The following is an 18,577-nucleotide window of genomic DNA, read 5'->3' as shown; positions in this document are numbered from 1 at the left end:
AAATCAATGCAAGTGCATTGTTCAGCCATTTGGCATTATCCCTGTGGAAAGGATTGCAGAATTATTCCACATTAATTTTCCGTGGATTTTTCTTCAAATTGCAAAATTGTTCTTCATCTTTCTGTATTATTTATTCTTTTCCCTTTATTATCCTTTAAAGTAAGTATCATTAATATGAGTTGGAAATTTTCTGGCTTGGTCAAGAAAAAAAACAACTTTCTAATGTGTTTTCAAAACAAATTTATTACCTCCTGGTGATGAAAACAACTGTGGTATAGCTTTTCAGAAGTGCCTTGAATGTTCAGAAATGTAGTTTGTCATAGATATCTAAGATGATCAGTCATGCTGAATTCTTTGAAGTAGGGTATCTGAGAAATGTCAGTGTATAGTTATATTACATATTTACATACAATATGTGTAGTTAAATTGCATATTTGAAACCTAGAACTAATTCTTGTTAGGAATCTGTCAGACACAACTATGTTTTAAATGTTTGAGAATTAGTCCAACCATAGCTGCACCTCAGTGATAGACTTGGATCACCTGGGATCTTCTAGCAAATTTATGGTGTAAGGAGGTTAATTGTGTCCACTTGACAAAGATATTTTTATTTTACATTATTTTAACAGTTCTGTCTGGAACAGGCTTCCCAGGAGAGGGGTTGCAGCACCAAACCTGCCAGAATTCAAGAAGCATTAGAATGATACTTTCAGGCACGTGGTGTGACTCTTGGGGATGATTCTGTGCAGGATTAAGAGTTAAGTTCAATGATCCTTGTGGATCCCTTCCAACTCAGTATATTCTCTGATTCTGCATTTTAAAGGGACAAATTGCCCCCAAGAAGGGAAGGCTGGTTCTCTGTCTGTGCTGACTTATGGAGCTGAGTGTTAAAAAGCCCAACAAAACAACAACAACCAAAAAGCCACAATAAACCAAAAAGAAAAACAAAACAACACTGAGCCATCTAAAACTACATCTCAGCATCTGGAAATACCCTGACATTCTGGCCTTCTGGAAAGGCTTTTTTCTCCCTGTGGTTGGTCTCTGCTTGTTGTCACTACTGAGCAAAAGAAATACAGTCTGGTATTTGGACTGTTTTCGTTTAACTGCAGCAGAGATGTGTCTCTGTCACTCCTACAGAGCTACTTGTCTGGTGAACACAGGAGAGGTTTATACTGACGCTCTTGCATGGATTTTTAAATACCTTTTAAACAGGAAAGGAATCCTACAAAACAAGACTGCTGCCATCACTACAAGTAGTTTCCTACACAATAAAATAGTTGGAAAGCTGGCCCTTGGCTCTTCCCCTTCCTCCCCCTTTCAGAAAGAAGCACAGCAGGGATGAGCAGGCCCTGCTGAGGCTTAGTCAAGTGTGGCTTTCAAACTCCCTTTGTCTTTGCATCCTTTAGAACAGGATAGGCTATATTTAAAAGGTCTACAAATGGGCAAACCACAGTTCTGTGATTCTTTTTCTGTTGCTTCTATCACTGCATAATCAGCTTGTATCTCTCCATCCATCCATCTTTTGTGAAACAGTTCTTAAAGAAATAATGTGTGCTCATACCAAATGGGAAAAAATGTTTAGAATCTCTCTTAAAATATCACTTTAAGTGTCTTCTGAAGTTAGAGCAGAAGATTTACCTCATACAAAGGAAAAAAAAATGTTTCTGGTGGAAAGAACTAACCCATGGAGTAATTGCTTATTTGTAGCTGCTACAAAATTTGGTGCATTTTTGTTGGTTGTAGGATAATTTCAGTGTTCCACACCTGACCCTCTGTAAGGATTTTCGAGAACACTTATTGCCATGGTTGGAAAAACATTTGAGAAAATCTGTAGTGAGACCAATATTGAGGCAGATATTTGGGTTTTTTTCTGTTTTGTAGGTAGTGATGATGCAATTATGTCTCCAAGAAGAATTTACAAAGTGGATCTTCCTCCAGAGGGTTATGTTGCAGCTACTCCAGATGCTATTAGTAGTGCAGTTTCTGAAAACTCAGGCAGTAGTGCTGACTCAACAGGTAAGTTTCTATGGTTGTTACTGTGATAAATTTTTCTCAAGGAACTCTTATCAAGTAGACTCAGACTGCAACAATTAAGTATTTAAACTGTTGCTGCCAGCGGGTGTCACTGTTTTGCAACATAAGCAAAATGAGGATGTGCATCCCTATGAGTTCACCTCTCTTGTTAAGTGTTGCACGACTAGATTCAACATTTGGTTATAGCCATACAGTGCCACAGATCTTGCTGAAGTTCCATAAAGTCTAACTGAGGACAAAGTCTTTAGCTCCTCCCACTCAAGTGGCACATGTATATTCATATTATACCTGCTTACAGTCTTGTTATTTTTAACAATAAATGATATATAAAGCTGTTTTACTAAGTCTTACTCTTGATATTCTGAGAAATTGGATAAAGACTCAACAACATTTCAAATTTACCTCTCTCTGTTAGAACAGACATTCATCATTGGTGTGGGTGGAGGGAGATACCAATTCTTTAGTGTTGAGAGGCTTTCTGATGAGAAACTGTGACCAGGTAACTTCAGAACCAATATTTAAGGTTGTCAGAGAATACAAGAGAAGAAGCACAGAATCTGTAAAGTGAGCTCTAAGCTGGCCTCAGTTAAATACATGGTTTCCTGAATGCCATGCCAGAATAAATTGATTCTGTTTGTCTTAAAAAAAAAAAAAAAGTTCTAAGCTTAGACAAGACAAATTCATTTAGTTTTTTCAGTTGCTGTGTTCCTGTGGATGTGTTTGTCTAAAATGGTGTATCACTGTCATTTGCTGCTAGGGGCATTCTACACCAAAGAAAATACTCAGGTAAGGCAGCTGAAGTAAAACACCTGATAAGCAGCGGTTATTAAAGTACTGTATCTATTTCAGGCTGGAGACTGCCTTAAATGTAAGGAAAATCTCTGATATAACCTGCATATATGGAAAGGCCTCTGCAAACAGGACCCACAGGGGTGAATTTTCTGTTGGAAATTAGGTCTGCACTTTGTTCTGAGCTCCATTCAGAATGTGGGTACAAGTAAAGCTATCAAAGTAGCTTAAGAGACTGAAGCAAAATACAGCGTGACTGGTCGTACATCAAGAATGTTTTTCCTTGATGTGAAGTGGCTTAAAGAGCAGATTTTGAGTGACGAAGAAGTAACTTTATCAGAGTAACGTAAGAGTAGATCTTGATACCTTTTGGATTATGGATGGAAAGGTGTTCTAATGTACAGCTTCTAGGCTGCTCTTTTCTCTGTTGGATGGGATTCATGTTCTGAGTCCAAAAGCTATTTCTAGGCGATGCTTACATTTGTTTAGTTGTACAGCTGTCTTTGGGCAGTTCACTGGGTTTGTTTCCCAGCATGTCATATTCAAACTGCTTATTCTGATCCCAAAGCACCATTTTTCTCCCTCCATGCCATATAATCTCCATTTATTATTTGGTGTTCTTTCCTTTTAGATATTAGAGGGATGTTTCCCCTTCTGTATTTTGCTAATAAAACTAAATGAAGTCCTGTAATACTTCGTAGGTAAATGGACCTATAACGTTCAGTTTTATACAGGGACTGATGTTGCTTTTAAATGAAACACTAGAATACAGATGTCTGAACGCTGCTGCAACCTCTTTATTAAGGTATTAGCATGGAACTTTTGTGGAAAATTTACTGCTGTTCAAAATCTGTGTGTAAATCAGGTTATATGTGGTCCATATTAGATGTTGATATATTGCATAGCAATTAAGCAGAACAGAATTTAGGATTGCATTATGTTGTCTCTTTTTAAAGTAGTATAAATACTTGGCCTGGTCTTACAGTGGATAGAATATTGAATAATGGTTCATTTTCTAGATTTAATCTTTTCCCTTAGTCTTTCAAAACAAACGTGCTCAACCATGATAGCAGTAAGTAGAATTCTGATGTTGTGTAGTGACAGTATTGACTGTTGGATGGAGAGCTCTTTTAGCTGATCCCAGTTTCAGTGTTCAGCAAGAGTAGGTTTTGGACTTCAGCCACTTTTTCAACAGTTAACAAATTGATCTGGAATTTTGGGAGACTTATTTTTGGATTGTTTGTTATTTGACTTTGCAGTTTATCATGGAATCAAGAAAAAATAAGTTTGAAGTGAAGTTTTTTAATCAGTGATTCTCCTTGCATGGTAGATTTGACTGTAAATGTCATTCTTTCCAGGGATTTGCCTAATTTGTTCTTAAAAACCTCCTCATAGGGAGGCTTTTCTTACATGCTCTTTTCTACTTGCTCTAGTGTTTCACTACCCTTTAATACTAGGTCTTTCTTGCTGAAGTTTAGACCCTTATTTGTTTTGTTTAAATACAGATTCAGAATTGGAGATCTGTGCTAATCTTGCAAGGCTGAAGGACAACATTAATTTCATCATGACAGTATCAACCGTAATGGAACTAATTTAAAGAGTAATAATAATGGACAACCCAAAAAATATTTTAGAGCTGACAAGAAGTTGTTTTAATTTATAATTTTAATTAACTTTAACTTTTAAACGATTTCTCAAAAACAGTTGATGGCTAAATTCATATTCTAATGATTGAATACTTCATTCTTTCACAGATTAATGCAATAAAATATCAACCATGGCACATCTATCCCTCTTGACAATCTTGTTATTAATTCAGATAGACACAGATTTTGTTTTCTTAATTTATTGAGAAGACATAGCAAATCACGCTGATATATAAGTAAGTTGCAACTAAAAAATTTAAATCCTAAAATAGTCACATTATTTTCATAAGACAAGTTTGATAAACAGTGAAATTATTTTTGAGTCAGATTACTTTTTTTTTTTTGCTTGAGTTTCCACATAATTTATTTCCCTTAATTCTGGACTCAAAGGCTAGAAAAGGATATCATGGGAACCTTTTGTTACCCAGCATATACACAACATGCTCAATTTTTTAGGAAACACCAGCTTTTGAGCAAGAGGGGGGAAAAAAAGGCAGGTCTGTGTGAATATTTCAGTATGTCTTTCTCCATCTGTCTCTGCATGTATTTTTAGCATTTCAAATATTTTTGAAATGCTTTTAAATACTTTTCTTTGTTTTGTCAAATAAACTGGGAGTAGTTATGCCCTTAACATTCCACAGTCACCTTGTGTTGATGCGTAAATGACTAATGGCATCGAGATTCAAAGTTTGGTGAAGCATCTCTGCTTCCCTGTGGGATTCTCTTATACATTTCCCAGAGGTGAGGAGAATAAAGCTGCTGTTGCAGGTTTGTTTCCTTCATGTAAGCAGGTGATTGATGAACCTGTAGTAATGAGAAGAAAAATCTAAGAGTCTTTCTTATCTTTCAAGAAAATAATGAACATTACATTTATCCAACATTCTTGGAATAATAAAATAGACTTGAGCATCTAATTATTAAAAACTCCCTAGACTGTTTTGTATGAGTTGAATCACTATGACAGTGTGATTATGTCAGCCTTCTTTTGATTGAATTGAGTAACAAGAATTAGACAGTCAGGGGAGGAAATAATCCAGAGAATTTCTTTTGTTTTTCACATTATTTTCATACTGACCTTGGTACATGTTAATGCATTGCTAACTTGTTTAGCAGTAGACTTTATATATTTGGCAAGGGCATTAAAATGTGTAATTTTCAAGCTACAGATAAGTTATTATCCATCAAATTCTGGTTGTAAGTCCAATATTTTCATATCTTAAAGTTCTTAAATCAGAGATAAAAATTAATTTATTTTTATTACCTATTTATTGAGAAATGCTTCTTCAAGAGTAGTCACTTGAAAGATCCACCATCATGTTTAAAAGGGTTTTCTATATGAAAGGAGACTCCAGAAAACTTTAGTTATGTGTCCCTTAACTTTCTAGGAAGCAGTACTTTTGTTTTGGTTTTTACTTTCGTAAGATGAAGTAAAATTGTGGGGGTTTTGCTTCTTATTTCAAGACAGGTAAAACAATAGGAAACACTATCTTGCATTAAAGTATGAATGCTAAAAATATAACCTTATTCCTTCTAAAAGATAAACTGATTTTTTTTCTCCAGCAGTGTTTCTTCTTGGATAGTGTAATTGAAGCTATGATAATAGAATATAACATATAAAGTTATTTTATTTTTGCACAAAACAGTGTGCTGGATTATAATTTCTCTCAGAAGTTCTTTAATATTAAATCCATATTTTTATGTAGCATCACAAAGTGATATTTGGTGGTTCTTAGATTTATGGCAGAGCAAATTCCTGCCCCAGAGACTGTAGAAGATAAAAGCTGTGCATGTAGGAGTTCAGTAATATGCAATAGTTGAGGGCACCTGGAAGAGCAGATAAAGAGAACTCAAAGAAAAAGGTTCTTAGGATTTTTTTTTCATTTTTAATTTAATAACTCATTCTTTTTGTTCTTGTCAAGTCTCACTCATTTTTCCTTCATAGTTTGGAACCACGGTGTAGTATTCATCTGATACTACGCTGTTGTTACTGTCTTGATAACAACCTTCCTACTTTTGGTGAAGCCTGTTATATAGACAGAAGGAGCAAGACCTGGCTGAGCTTTGTCCTGATAGGTAGGTTATGAGGTGGAGTTCTAGTTAGGAGGAAGAATCCAGTTTGGATGCTTCATTGTCATGCTGAGAAGTCAAGTTAGCAAAATAGAAGCAAACAACTGATTTTTTTTTTTCCTACTTTTTGACCCCTGACAAATCTGACATAATGTGAAAAGTGGTACTTCTGTGGGACACTTCCTCACCTGGTTAAATTTGCTTGTTGGTCTCAGGCTCTGCAATTCTATATGATAGAGGCACATGAGTTATTTGTTAATGTCGCTGCCATTTGGACTTTTGCTTTTTTTATTTGTTTTTGTCAGAAAGGGGAATACTGCAGCGAATCACTACTGGTGCTACAAGAGGTCTAAGCTGAAGGAAGGAAGTTAGAGATCTGTCTCATTTCTATACAAGTAAATTAGTTATTCAAGTGAGATGCATACCAGGAAATTCTTAGTGTGTCAGTATAGAATAGCAACACTGGGGAGGGGTCCTTAACCGGTCTCGTAAAAGCTACTTCATTTCTTGTGTTTGGTTCTGCTGGCAAAAATGTTTGCACTTTCTGGTCAGCAAAAGATAGTTTTGGTTAAGGCATGATCAGGTAATCTCCGACCTCTCTGTAGTCTCTTGATTTGCTTAAGGTTTAAGGCAACCATTTTAGGAAGACTTAATGATGCTATAAGCTTATGTTTGTTGTTAAGTGGTGCTAGTGTGAATCATGTGTTGACTACTTAGGTTCTTGGCAAGTGGTTGGGAATGCAATACATTACAGAACTGATAGCACACCGAGGGAACAATGGATATTGAGCAGCTAAGGCCAGCAGCAAATTTTTTCACTGGCAGGTAGCACCGCTGAAATTATGAATGTTTTTGTAACCTTCAAACTAGAGGAATCATTAGACCGTGTAATTTAATCTTCTCTACCTGCTAGAGAGGTCTTACCCCATATTCAGCTCAGCAGTTTGCATTTAAAAAAAGAACCAACCAAACAAAAAAACCTATTCACATTTCAAGGATGTCACAGAGGCTCCACTACTTTCTGGTGCTACGGTTAATTTGCCTCACTCTAATCAAAAACAAAAACAAAAAAATATTTGAAAATGGGGTTTTTTTCTACCTTCCTCCATTTAAAGAGGAGTATTTATTTAGCAGTATTTATTTAGCAGTATTTTCTTCCCACAAAGAAAAACAGTAATCATGTCACCATCAATCTTTTTCAATTAGACAGATTCACTTGTGTATTGCTCTAAGATGTTTGCTTCAATCCTCAAGTCACTTCTGTAGCTCTTCTAGATATCTCCCATTTCACAGCATCCTTTTAAGAATATAAACTTGGGTACTGCTGGTAGTATTTATTTTTTCAACAAGGCCATATGTTGATATAATATTGTATGGGCCATTCACTTAAGATTTGGACTTGATGATCCTAATGGGTCCCTTCCAACTCAGAATATTCTGTGATTCTGTGTAATATAGTCCTTGTATTTCTATCCACAAGTCCGGGGTTTGGTTTTGGTTTTAATAGGTAAGAAAATTGCATCAATGTTTTTCTGCCACAGCATTTCAGCAAGAGCTCCTGTTGCTTGGTACACTGATATTCTAACCATGCTTAAAATTTGTGGGATTTAGTGTCTGATTTTTTTGTTTGGCTGATTTTGTTGGGGTTTTTTTAGAACCCAAGTAGTGGTTATATATAACTTTCCTATTTTCATTTTTTTTTCAATGTCAACAGTAATTTTAATGTTAATCACTGATGAAAAAGCCAAGCAGGTGAAAACATCCTGCCAGTTCCCACAGCAGGCAGGCTTTTGGGCTTTTTTAAGTTGTCTCAAACTGTATTTCAAAATCTCAGTACTGTGAGTTCATAGGCTGTATGTGTTGCAAGAATAGTGAATCAAAAGCTCTAAGTATTATTTTTCCCCAGAAGTACATTTGCCATTACATACCATGTGATTAAAGTATGTCCCAGCATCCCAATTACAACAGATTGCCCAGAATTCTTTACCCTTGAAGAAACTAATACTGTGTCAAAGTTTTAGATGTGTTTTCAAATTAATCAGAGGGTGTGACAGTAGAAAAAGGTTAAAAGAAATATTTCATTAAAAAAATCTTTTTCTAATTCCACCCCACTTCATTCATGTCTGCAGTTATCTCAGTGATGTTACAATATACATAGTTTGCTTAGTACTTCTTAACTGTAAATTAAAACATTTAACAGTGCTCAATGACTATTATTACCTATTTTAAATAAAATAATTCAAGTAAGAACTCAACATGAAATGAACTCAACTTATCTTGAAGCCAAAGGAGTTTAAGAACACTTACAATTGCTTTTCTGAATCTTATATCTGAAAGAAAAAGCTATGAAAAAGTCCTCCTATGAATCAGGTTGTTTTGTAGTGTGTTCTGTCTGCTGCTCGTGGATTGACTTGTGGCAACTTCTGTCTTGAATATCCAAGACAAATTATGGGAATTGTGGCCCTTTGGGGGTAAGAATTGGGCGTTTGCAAACAGAAAGTAATAAAACTCTTTCCAGATTTATTCTTTTTTTTTAATGGAATAACAAGCCTATTAAAGAATTGTTACAGATAAAAATTCTGTCTAATTTAGGACTTCATAAAGTATGCCTGAATAATGAAAGATGCTGAAGTACAGTTCTTAATATAATAGTGTTTTGCAACACAGATGCACCAGATCATATTTCAATGAATAAGTGAATATGATTGATATGCAAGTGTGCAGATTTTTCTTACAACTTGCTGAAAAAAAAGTGTTTTTCTGTTTCACTTCAGCTACTTCTAAAACTTGTGCTGTGAGATTTGCTTCTCTGTCGTCCTTTTCCTTAGACTTGTTAGCATGGGTATTTCCTTTTCCAGTAAGGATGGTATGGACTTTCAGGTTGAAAACTTGCTTGTGAAAGAGTTTAAAAAGTGGTTTTCAGTAATTCAGCAAGGAAGAAACAGTGACTAAGAGTTCTGACTCTTTTATATTTCTAATAGTTAGGCTAAGTCTTTCTTAAATTTCTATTAATGAATTCTATTAGTTAATTTTGGGTGTCCTGGTTTTAATTCTCTGACAGTTTGGATGTCACTGTTTAGTGTTAAAACAATATATTTGTGCGTGATAAAATTTTAGGTGATAACATTCTGTAGTTTAACATTGTCCTTGCAGAAATTAGTGTATGACTCGCAGTTTGAGTGGCAGATTTTCCTGAACTCCCAACAGCTTCAGGAAGTCTCATGTGTATGGCATCATCAGAAAGCAAGCTGTAGCAACAATGACACCTCTGTTAAGGCTGTTACTGTAAGCCCTTCCATAGCGTTGTGGTGTTTATAGATTAATCAATAACTTGGAAGAAGAGATGTCTGGAAGGTTAAGGAGCTTTCTTCTCTACAGCCTGTTTCTTCTTTAGCTTGAATGTACTTGACGTTTTGGAACCAATTACAGTGAAAGATGCCCCAAAGAAATAGAGGTGTTGGACAGCTACAGCTGAAGAATCTGCACTACACGTCTTCTCTTTGAATATCCTCTCGGCAGACCTTGTATTTGTTGATAGATGTAATGACATTCTTTCATAGATGATATCACCACAGTTTTCTTTCTGAAATTGAATAAGATTAGAGAACCATTTTTGTTTTCAGAGTTCAGATAAAGTATTGAATCATTTGTTATCTTTGGCTTAATTTTTAAAAAAATAAAAATCTAGGTCCAGTGCTGTTCATATTACACTGACGTTGTTATCGGTTGACTTGCATCACTGGAATTAAATTAAAGGTTAAGAAAGACTTAAATCAAATTCTCTAATACTGCTTTGGAAAATCTTTAAATCCTTTTCTATCTGAATAGGAGAAGGTTTCCTTTTTAAAGTGTCACATGATTTAAGAGTTGTCCAGAATTCTAGTTTTGTGTTTAACTTTTATCGTACTTAATTTCAAGGAATTAAGTGTATGCTTGGAAGAAGATGCTTGCTGATGTACTCGTGTTGCAAAAGCTAGCTGACTAGTGTGATCACAGCTTTTTGGAAATCTTTCTGGTGTACTACATGTGATACAAACAATAAACATTTGAGGTAGGTGTAGCTTGGGCAGGCACTTAGAGGAAAACATTTCCAGACCACCAGTATTCTGTAGCAGTGTTACAAGCACTTTCAGTGATTTGGCAGGCAGCCATCTAGAATGGGGTAATCACCTCTCTTGATTTCACAACAAACAAGTCTGAACCTCCTGAAGGTGAGTGTGAAATATAACAAGAAATTCCCCGCTTTCCACTGAGGGTTTTAAACACAGGATTGGGCTATCATTTTAAGATGTAAGTGTGAATCACTAGTTTAGGTTTATATACAATGTAGAAACCAGTCATTTCTAACTACCACTGTCTGTAACTATTTACATCTTCTAAATGCCGATACAACCACAAGCATATGGGAACTATTGCAAAACTCATGGTACAAATCAGGAGCTTTTAATGTCACTGAAGTCTTCGGTAATTCTGGTGTGATAGTTTCTAACATGAAGACGTTAGTAGACACCCTGTCAAATCAAACAAAAACTCACAAACCCCAAAAAACCTCTGAAAAATGTCTTTTGGAGTGGAATGGAAAAGAATTTTACCCCAAATATTTAGTTCACATTTTTGTGGTGTGGTGTTAGGAAAGGGTATAAATGCTGAAAATGTATTAAGGATAAAAACAAAGTACATGCTAATGTTAATACACTTGTAATGATTTACTTTAGCCATGGCTGCATGTTAAAGGTTTAATAAAGATCTTTGGTTTATATTTCTATAATTGTAAATAAAGTATGTGTACAGATGCTGTATTAGTTTCTGTGTGCTTCTGAAAAAGCCTCAAGTATTTGAATAAGAAAATGTACCTTCGAAATGAGCTCTCATTCCTGTGTGTTTCTGTAGTGCAGAAAACAACATACTCCTAATCCTAGTTTATACCTTTACATTTTAACAGAGGAAAGAGAATGCTGGGTTGAAACCCAGAGGGCAGATGTGTGCTTAAGCTGAGTAAGAACTTGCCAAGAAGTGCATGTTTAATGAGACATGTTGACTTTGGCAGTTACCTTCACTTTCTTGTGGTTCTTGCCCTTCAGTTTTTCTTATTCCTCTGTGATACAATCAGTATCTCAAACTGAATCTCCTCTTGTTCCATGTCCATAAATCTGAAAGTAATTGGATTAAAGTAGATTCAGCTAGTCAGGTGATAGTATGTGTAGCAGGAGGAGGTGGAATTAAGGCCTTTATCTCTGACTATTTTTTTCCTTGCTTTTTGCTTTTTTTTTTTAAGTTACAGTGATGACAAACATTTTTGTTGAGCATCCTCTCCTCTAATAGATGAACCTCACAGAATGAAGAGGCGCTGACTTTGTATTTTCTCCTCTTTCCTGACTGCATATCATTTTTCTCTTCTTGCTCCCCACCCACTGAGTCAATTCTCCCCTCTCAGCAGGAGCATGCTCCCCCTTTCTACTCTCTCGAAGCCGTGTTGCAGGCTTCCTGTCCTCATAGTCATAGTAAGGAACTGATGGGAAAGGAAAAGAAATAGAGAACAGCACCAACAACCACCTTAGATCCCAGCAAAAAGACAACACTGTTGTACTTCTGCCTCACTTGAGCAGACACCCGACACTTTGGAAATCTGACACTGCTTGACTACTTTCATCTCCTTGTTTCATAATGAAAACATAATCAAGACCTAAGCTTTTGTAGTTAAATCATCGTGGAGCACCTTGGTGAAGTCAGTAGGGGGCTGGATGAAGGGGAAAGGCAGAAGACAGCTTGGGCTCTGTCTAAATGCTTCATTGTTCTGAATCTCAGTTCATCACATGTTAAAGCAGGAAATTTGTTTTGTAGATGTTGAGATGTTTCTGATCAGTCTTAATATACATGTTATTTTGATTTTGACTATCAGTTATATAGTTGGTTCCATATAAAATTCTAACCTCCACTGCTCTGCTATTGCCTATGAACCTGTTAGTATTGAATCACAGCAACATGTTGCTGTCCTATGTGTCAAGATCCAAATATATCCACTGGTAGACAACACACTTGTTGAATATTAAGCATGAGAATGTCACCCTGGCTCATCCTCTTGCTGTAAGGGCCCATGTTACTCTTTCTTTCTAACAAGACATGTTTCAATGCAGTATGTTTTCAATTTTCCCATTCAAAATAAAATAGAGAGCAAGGGAAGAGGAAAGCCTTTTGTTAGAATAGAAATTCTCCATTCATATTACCCTGCTGTTTAAATACTCTTGACAATGTAAGAGTACAAAGCCTGTCTCTAACATGCAGGGGCTTAAAATCAGTGTGGCTGAGTGGACAAGGAAAATGAAGACAGCAGGAAAAAGAATGTGTATAGTATTAACCATGTCCTTTATGTAAGCATTTAGTATGACATAGAGATGCATGATGGTGTCTGATGTTGAAAGTCAGAATCAGGCCTACCTCACAGCTTCATTTTATTGTTAACCTTTTGTAGCAATAGTTGTAATTTATGGCAACTTGTAGGCTTACAGACACACATTAATATGGCTTCCAGTAGGCTGTCTCCATTCCGTCTCTACTTGGGAAATTTCTTGATCTCATATCCTTTGCCTTTGATTACTGCCCTCTGCAAAGTTTACAGGTAGCAGTCTTTTAAAGTACTGAACAATGCTCAGTACAATTGTAACCTTTGCCAAGGAAGCTTTGATAATCATCCTCCATCTGTCTCCCATTCCCATTACATTTGCTAAATAATTTTATTTGCTAGTTTCATGCTATTTTCCTTCCATTTTATCCCTGCAAGTGGAAATTGGTTTATAATTAGACTTCAAGTAACTAACGGGGCATAATTCATCAGAGCCTTCTGTATTGTAGACTTCTGGAGAGAAAGGAAGCCCCTTCCTTCACTGTAGGCTCAGTAGTATAGGATGTGTGTTGCCCGTTCCGTGCTTCAGCCTCACTCACCCTCTTTCTTTCCAGCCATCTGTGGAGGGCGGAAAAAAATGGATGTTGCTATAGCAAAAGACAGAAATACCACCATACACAAATGAATTGCTGAAATCTAGTCAAAATGCACTCCAGGCAATCTAAGTGCATTCCAAGGATCCCCAGTTGCTTTGAACAGCTTGTTCTGGCTGACCAAAGCTGCTGCATCTCTGTACCGGTAGTTTCATTTCCCGGCTGCTTTGGCAGTGTGCAGCTGTGGGGCAGGCATTGGGGCAAATAGGCAGTCTCTCCTGATACAGAACAAATCACTTCCAACAGCTGCACCTCTGGCTGTATCCAGCTGATAGCGCTCCATCTGACAAACTCTCTCTTGAAATCTGAGTGTGCTCAGACTCTGGGCTGGTATAACCAGCACAGCTGTACTGACCTGGCTGAGTCTGCAGTTTACAGGTAGCTGAGCATCTAACTCTGTCGAGGTGTAGTGGGGCACGTGGCCTTCACTGATGTGTAGGACACTGCCAACATCTGACACTTTCCTTCTTTCCTTGATGCCGATAGTTTAAACAGTTGTCTTGAAAATCCAGTCTTGGTGTAGCTGGTCTAATGACAGGTGAAGTTTTGTGTGAATTCATATCTGTTCTGCCTACATCTGTGTTTTTCCATAAGAACTGAGTGACCTTACTTTCTCAAAGCTATTTATTTCTGGGTGAGTTGACGATATTTGGAAAACACTTACGTAAAACTCACCCAACACACTCTCTCTGCATCTTCCTGTGGAGTAGGAAAGAATTCAGAAACAGTTTTATGCAACTATTTTTGCTTTGTTAGGCTGATGATACCAATTTTCCACTAATCCAATTGGATAATCATGAATGAAAGGTTTCTCTAAGTTGCTTTTTTTATTTTATTTAAAATAATTCATAAATGTTAGGAACATTGAGAGAATGCAACATAAGCTAATTCACTGATAAATCAAACTTGTTCAATACTTTAAGGTGTGTAGAACAGGATGAAAAATGCCAGGAGTCAGGAGCACTCAGGAGCTAATGTCCTGACTGCTAGAAACAGGTTCTGCCAGTTCAAATCTGTTTAGTACGTTACTCTCAGTGAGTGACATGCTATTTTTGGAACAGGACCATTGTGTGAGTGTAACATTGAACTGGATATCAGCATCTTGCACACCTACCCACAAAATTAAATTTTATTTTGTTGCTTTGCTTTTTGCTGACAAATAGCCATTGCACTGTCACAATGCCAGATATAATATTAGATAAAACATTTGTTTTAGTAGCTTGTAGCTTTGTTTTTTGTAGCTTGGCAACTGTAATGGTTGCCACACCTTAAGGAGAGCCTAGCACACATGTAAGAAAAAAGATGCATCTTTAACGCATGATAAGCTTAATTTCTTTCACACTTCTATCTTAAATTCAGCTTTAGGTACTTTATTATCTGGATGGCTTAGGTTTGCAGTGTGTTCACAAACCATTCCATTTTGTTTATATTTAGGTATGCGCTCAACTCCAATAGTATATCAGCATTTCTCGAGATTTTACAAGTGGACATATTTTTTGTCAGTCTGGACAAATATCTCTACCTAATTTTTTGGTTACTGTGTTTCTGAAGATGAGAGTTACAAACTAATATTGTCTGCTACATATTTTTTATATATATAGAATACTTTGTTATTCCCATTATCAAACAACATGGAATGCAGCATTTAGTTGATAGGAAAATGATTTGCTGTGAAACTTTATGAGAAGTGGATATTAATAAATACAGCAACTATGTCTCTAGTTACTCAGCTAGCTTTCTAAAGGAAGCAGCAAATACAGCAAAGATGTTTTAAGTAGTTCTCATGCTCGTGTGGCACCTGTTCTTTTCCAGCCTTCATCCAATGTACTAAAAAGGCTTAGTTTTTTTATACTTAGTTTAGATTTAGATTTGTTCTCCATTAACTTTTAGACAAGGTAGCATAATTAAGTATGTACCTTTATTAAGAGTCATTCCTCAGAGTACCCAACTTTACTGAATGCTCAGATCAATGCACTTCTCTTATCACAAACTATGTAAAATAGTAAAGATTCTGCTGTGGAAGCCCAAACATATAAATATATGAGCAAAAATATGCATATAGTAATGGGGTTGATGGGGTTGATATTGAGACAGTGCCGATAGATCAGCACAGAGAGGCAGCAACTGCTGCAGGCTCCAGGCTGGTCTGCAGGTCTGTAACACTTCATACCCTGAACTGCTGCAATACAACACCTGTGTGCATGGACCTGGGTTTTTTCCCAACTCTTCACTGAAGCATATGAGAATACTCTACCAAACTGCGTGTGTAATTAGAAGAGTGAGGCCTCTAGTGATGTTACAGTAAGTGACTATAATAAAGTCTGGCTAGAATCAAACTTGGAGAAGGCAGTCTCTTTTTATTTGAGTCTGGAAAGAGGAGTGAGTAGTATGGTAACTTTTACATGGCAGTTAAATACCTTAGCTGAACTGTGGCATTTTTACTGAAAAGAACATAATCTCTATCCTTCTCGTTCTTCTGCTAGAGAAAAGAAAGGATTGATTCTTTGTTCAGTACTTCTTTATTTCATATATAGGTTAACACTGTAGAGGAGAGAAATGCTAATTTGTGGCTGTTACAGCTCCTTAAGAAATAAAAATATGTAGCCTTAGGATAAACGGGAAGGCTTAAAATAATAAACCAGTGATACAAATTTTCCACTTTCATCTCAGGATCCACATTTAATCTTGTCTTTTTTTGCCAGCTTTTCTCATCCTGAGAAAAAATGCCAGGTTTTCTTGGCATCTGCTTTCTCCTTTGTAGCACTTGCCAGTGCAAATCTTGCACTTTCCTCCATTACTACCTGTTTCTTGAGTAGGGCATACAGGTACCTGGTGAAGTAAGTACAGACAGGCAATTCTGAAATGCTGCTCAGATATTGGTACCATAATCTTGAATATGCTGTTGATGGGTGGAGCCTTTAATGGTCGGTATTATACAGCCTTGGATGGAGTTTTATTCCTCTAAAAGGGAAGAATATGTCAAGGAAAAGTTAAAGACTATCAAATACAGTATGCAGTGTTTCCTTATTTCATAAGTGTTACATATGTGTGTGTTTCTCATTTCAAGCTGGTTGTAAGGTAGTTTAGTGATTGCTTGAAATTTAGATGTATGTTTCAGTAATCTCAGAAATTACCCAAGGAAAAAATCCGCTGCAGTATTTTGTTTGCCATATATCTAGCAATCATAATGGTATGGAAAATCCACTAATAATCAGAAATGTTTGCATTTGAAAATAACCTTCATATTTTGTTTAGTGCAAAACCATATATGCTTGCGTAGAGAACTTCAACAGAAGCTTTAGAGATGGTGTTATCACTTGTACATATGCAGAAAAATATCTAAGTAGAAGTACAATGATTAAAATCTTTGAATGTGTTCTGTAGTGACTTACAGTACTTTTCGCTTTAACTCTGGCATTTTCTTCTATTAAATACATTCTTGGATAAATATGCCTATTAAAGTGAAATGCCTCTAGCAGTTATGTTACGAGCTGTATAAACTTTCATTGTATTTTATATGTCTCTTAGTTCAAATGTATTTACAAGGTTTTTATACTTCTCTTATTTTAATTCCTTCTCTTTTAATGGCAGTAATTCTGTACACTTAAACTTGCTTGCAGTGAAATGCTTATTTTAAAAGCCGTGTAAATGAAAAGGCCTGAATTATTTTGAGCTGTTTGCAGCCTGTTCTCTGGTGAACTTCTGAAAACTTTTTGTGTCACTGTACTCGTTAGTACCTGCTACAGTATGAGATAATGGCAGGAGCAAATCTTGTGTGAAGCCCTGATTAGCATGTATCTCCTTCTGGGGACAAGTGAATAATAAAATTTCATTTGTAATCTTTCTTGATGTTGCTCAGCCAGAGAAGTAGGCGACACCATAGAGCCAGGTACCTGCTATCTCCATCCAGAGGGCCCCCATTCCCAGTCCTGCTTTCACAGGGGTCAGTGCTCTGGCCCTTGTCTTCAGAGAACCTAAAGCCATTGCTGAGATTTATTGGTTGTGACACTGGCTGCAAGATTTTTGTGAACTCTTTAGTATTTCAGAATGAAAAAAGTCCTGTGAATATAGGAACTGGCTGCTAAAGTCAAAATCCTAATTCTTTGAGAAGACAGAAACCTGTACTGCGTGGCCTCTTGTCCAGCTTGACAAAAGAGGACTTTTATGAAGAGGTCAGGAGGAGGACTGAACAACCATTGCTTGTGATTTCAAACCCAGCATTCCAGTGAAACCTTAAGAGTTTTGGTTTTGCTAATGAGATGTGCAGGTAGCTTGTAACCTTACTGCAGACTTCTTGGAATTTATTTTTGGTTTAAATAAGTAAATTTTGATTAGTTCTCTCCTGCTTTCTCTTTGCTGTTCATAAGTGTAAAGGAAAATGAGTCACTTTCTCATCATTTATTTCGCATCTCCTTTGGAAAGAATCAAAACGGGTGCATAAAACCGTGTGTCTTTAGGACCTGTATAAAGCATAGTACATTGGGTTTGGTGATTTGGTTGTGTTCTGGTTTTTTTTAAGGAAAGCACTTTTTCATAAACCGTCATCCAGGAGTTGTTATAAAACATTACTTTCCAAGGAGGCAGTTTTGATGTCCTGTACTCCACAGAGTTTATACATACGCAGTAACTTTTCAAGTATGGCATGTGATACAGCCATGAGAGTGATAGTAATATAATGTAAAAGCAGTTAGATAGTTTGTACAGGTAGGAACAGCAGCAATCATTTAAGATATATATTTATTACAGAAGCCTGCATTGTCTAATCAGCTGTAAAAATTTTTGTGTTCTCAAGGTGGAAAAGAAAGGTCAAATGAAGGTATAGTCTGTGACTCCAGCAAAACATTCACATTTGCAATGAGTTTTTTTTTTCACCAGCCTTGTATTTTTTACTTAATTAACATTAAGGAAACTGTTACTGCTTAAGCAAATTGAAAAATTGTTTTTAGGCCTGTGTTCCTTGCATGTAAATTCAACATCTTTATGTGGTTGGTTTATAATGTTGGGGACAAACTTGTACCTGGAACCTACAACAAGGCTCCTGTTTC

The 18,577-nt window shown here is 36.4% G+C and overlaps 1 protein-coding gene across 4 annotated transcripts in view; it reads left to right on the top strand.

The window, feature by feature from the left end:
- ERICH1 (glutamate rich 1) overlaps window positions 1-18,577 on the top strand; it is a 66,160-nt gene that overhangs the window by 26,661 nt on the left and 20,922 nt on the right. For 2 of the 4 annotated variants that reach the window (XM_017814584.1, XM_017814585.1), the window contains exons 2-3: window positions 630-757; window positions 1,885-2,019. In XM_017814584.1, the coding sequence (XP_017670073.1) occupies window positions 736-757; window positions 1,885-2,019 (157 nt within the window). In that variant the 5' untranslated portion in view covers window positions 630-735. The remainder of the gene's footprint in view (window positions 1-629; window positions 758-1,884; window positions 2,020-18,577) is intronic. The other 2 variants (XM_017814583.1, XM_017814582.1) reach the window with 1 other exon arrangement.

The sequence above is a fragment of the Lepidothrix coronata genome, unplaced genomic scaffold, assembly GCF_001604755.1.
Source record: "Lepidothrix coronata isolate B3197 unplaced genomic scaffold, Lepidothrix_coronata-1.0 Scaffold45, whole genome shotgun sequence".
NCBI lineage: Eukaryota > Metazoa > Chordata > Aves > Passeriformes > Pipridae > Lepidothrix > Lepidothrix coronata.
The sequence above is the reverse complement of the archived record's forward strand: the minus strand, read 5'-3'. Positions and strand labels throughout refer to the sequence as shown.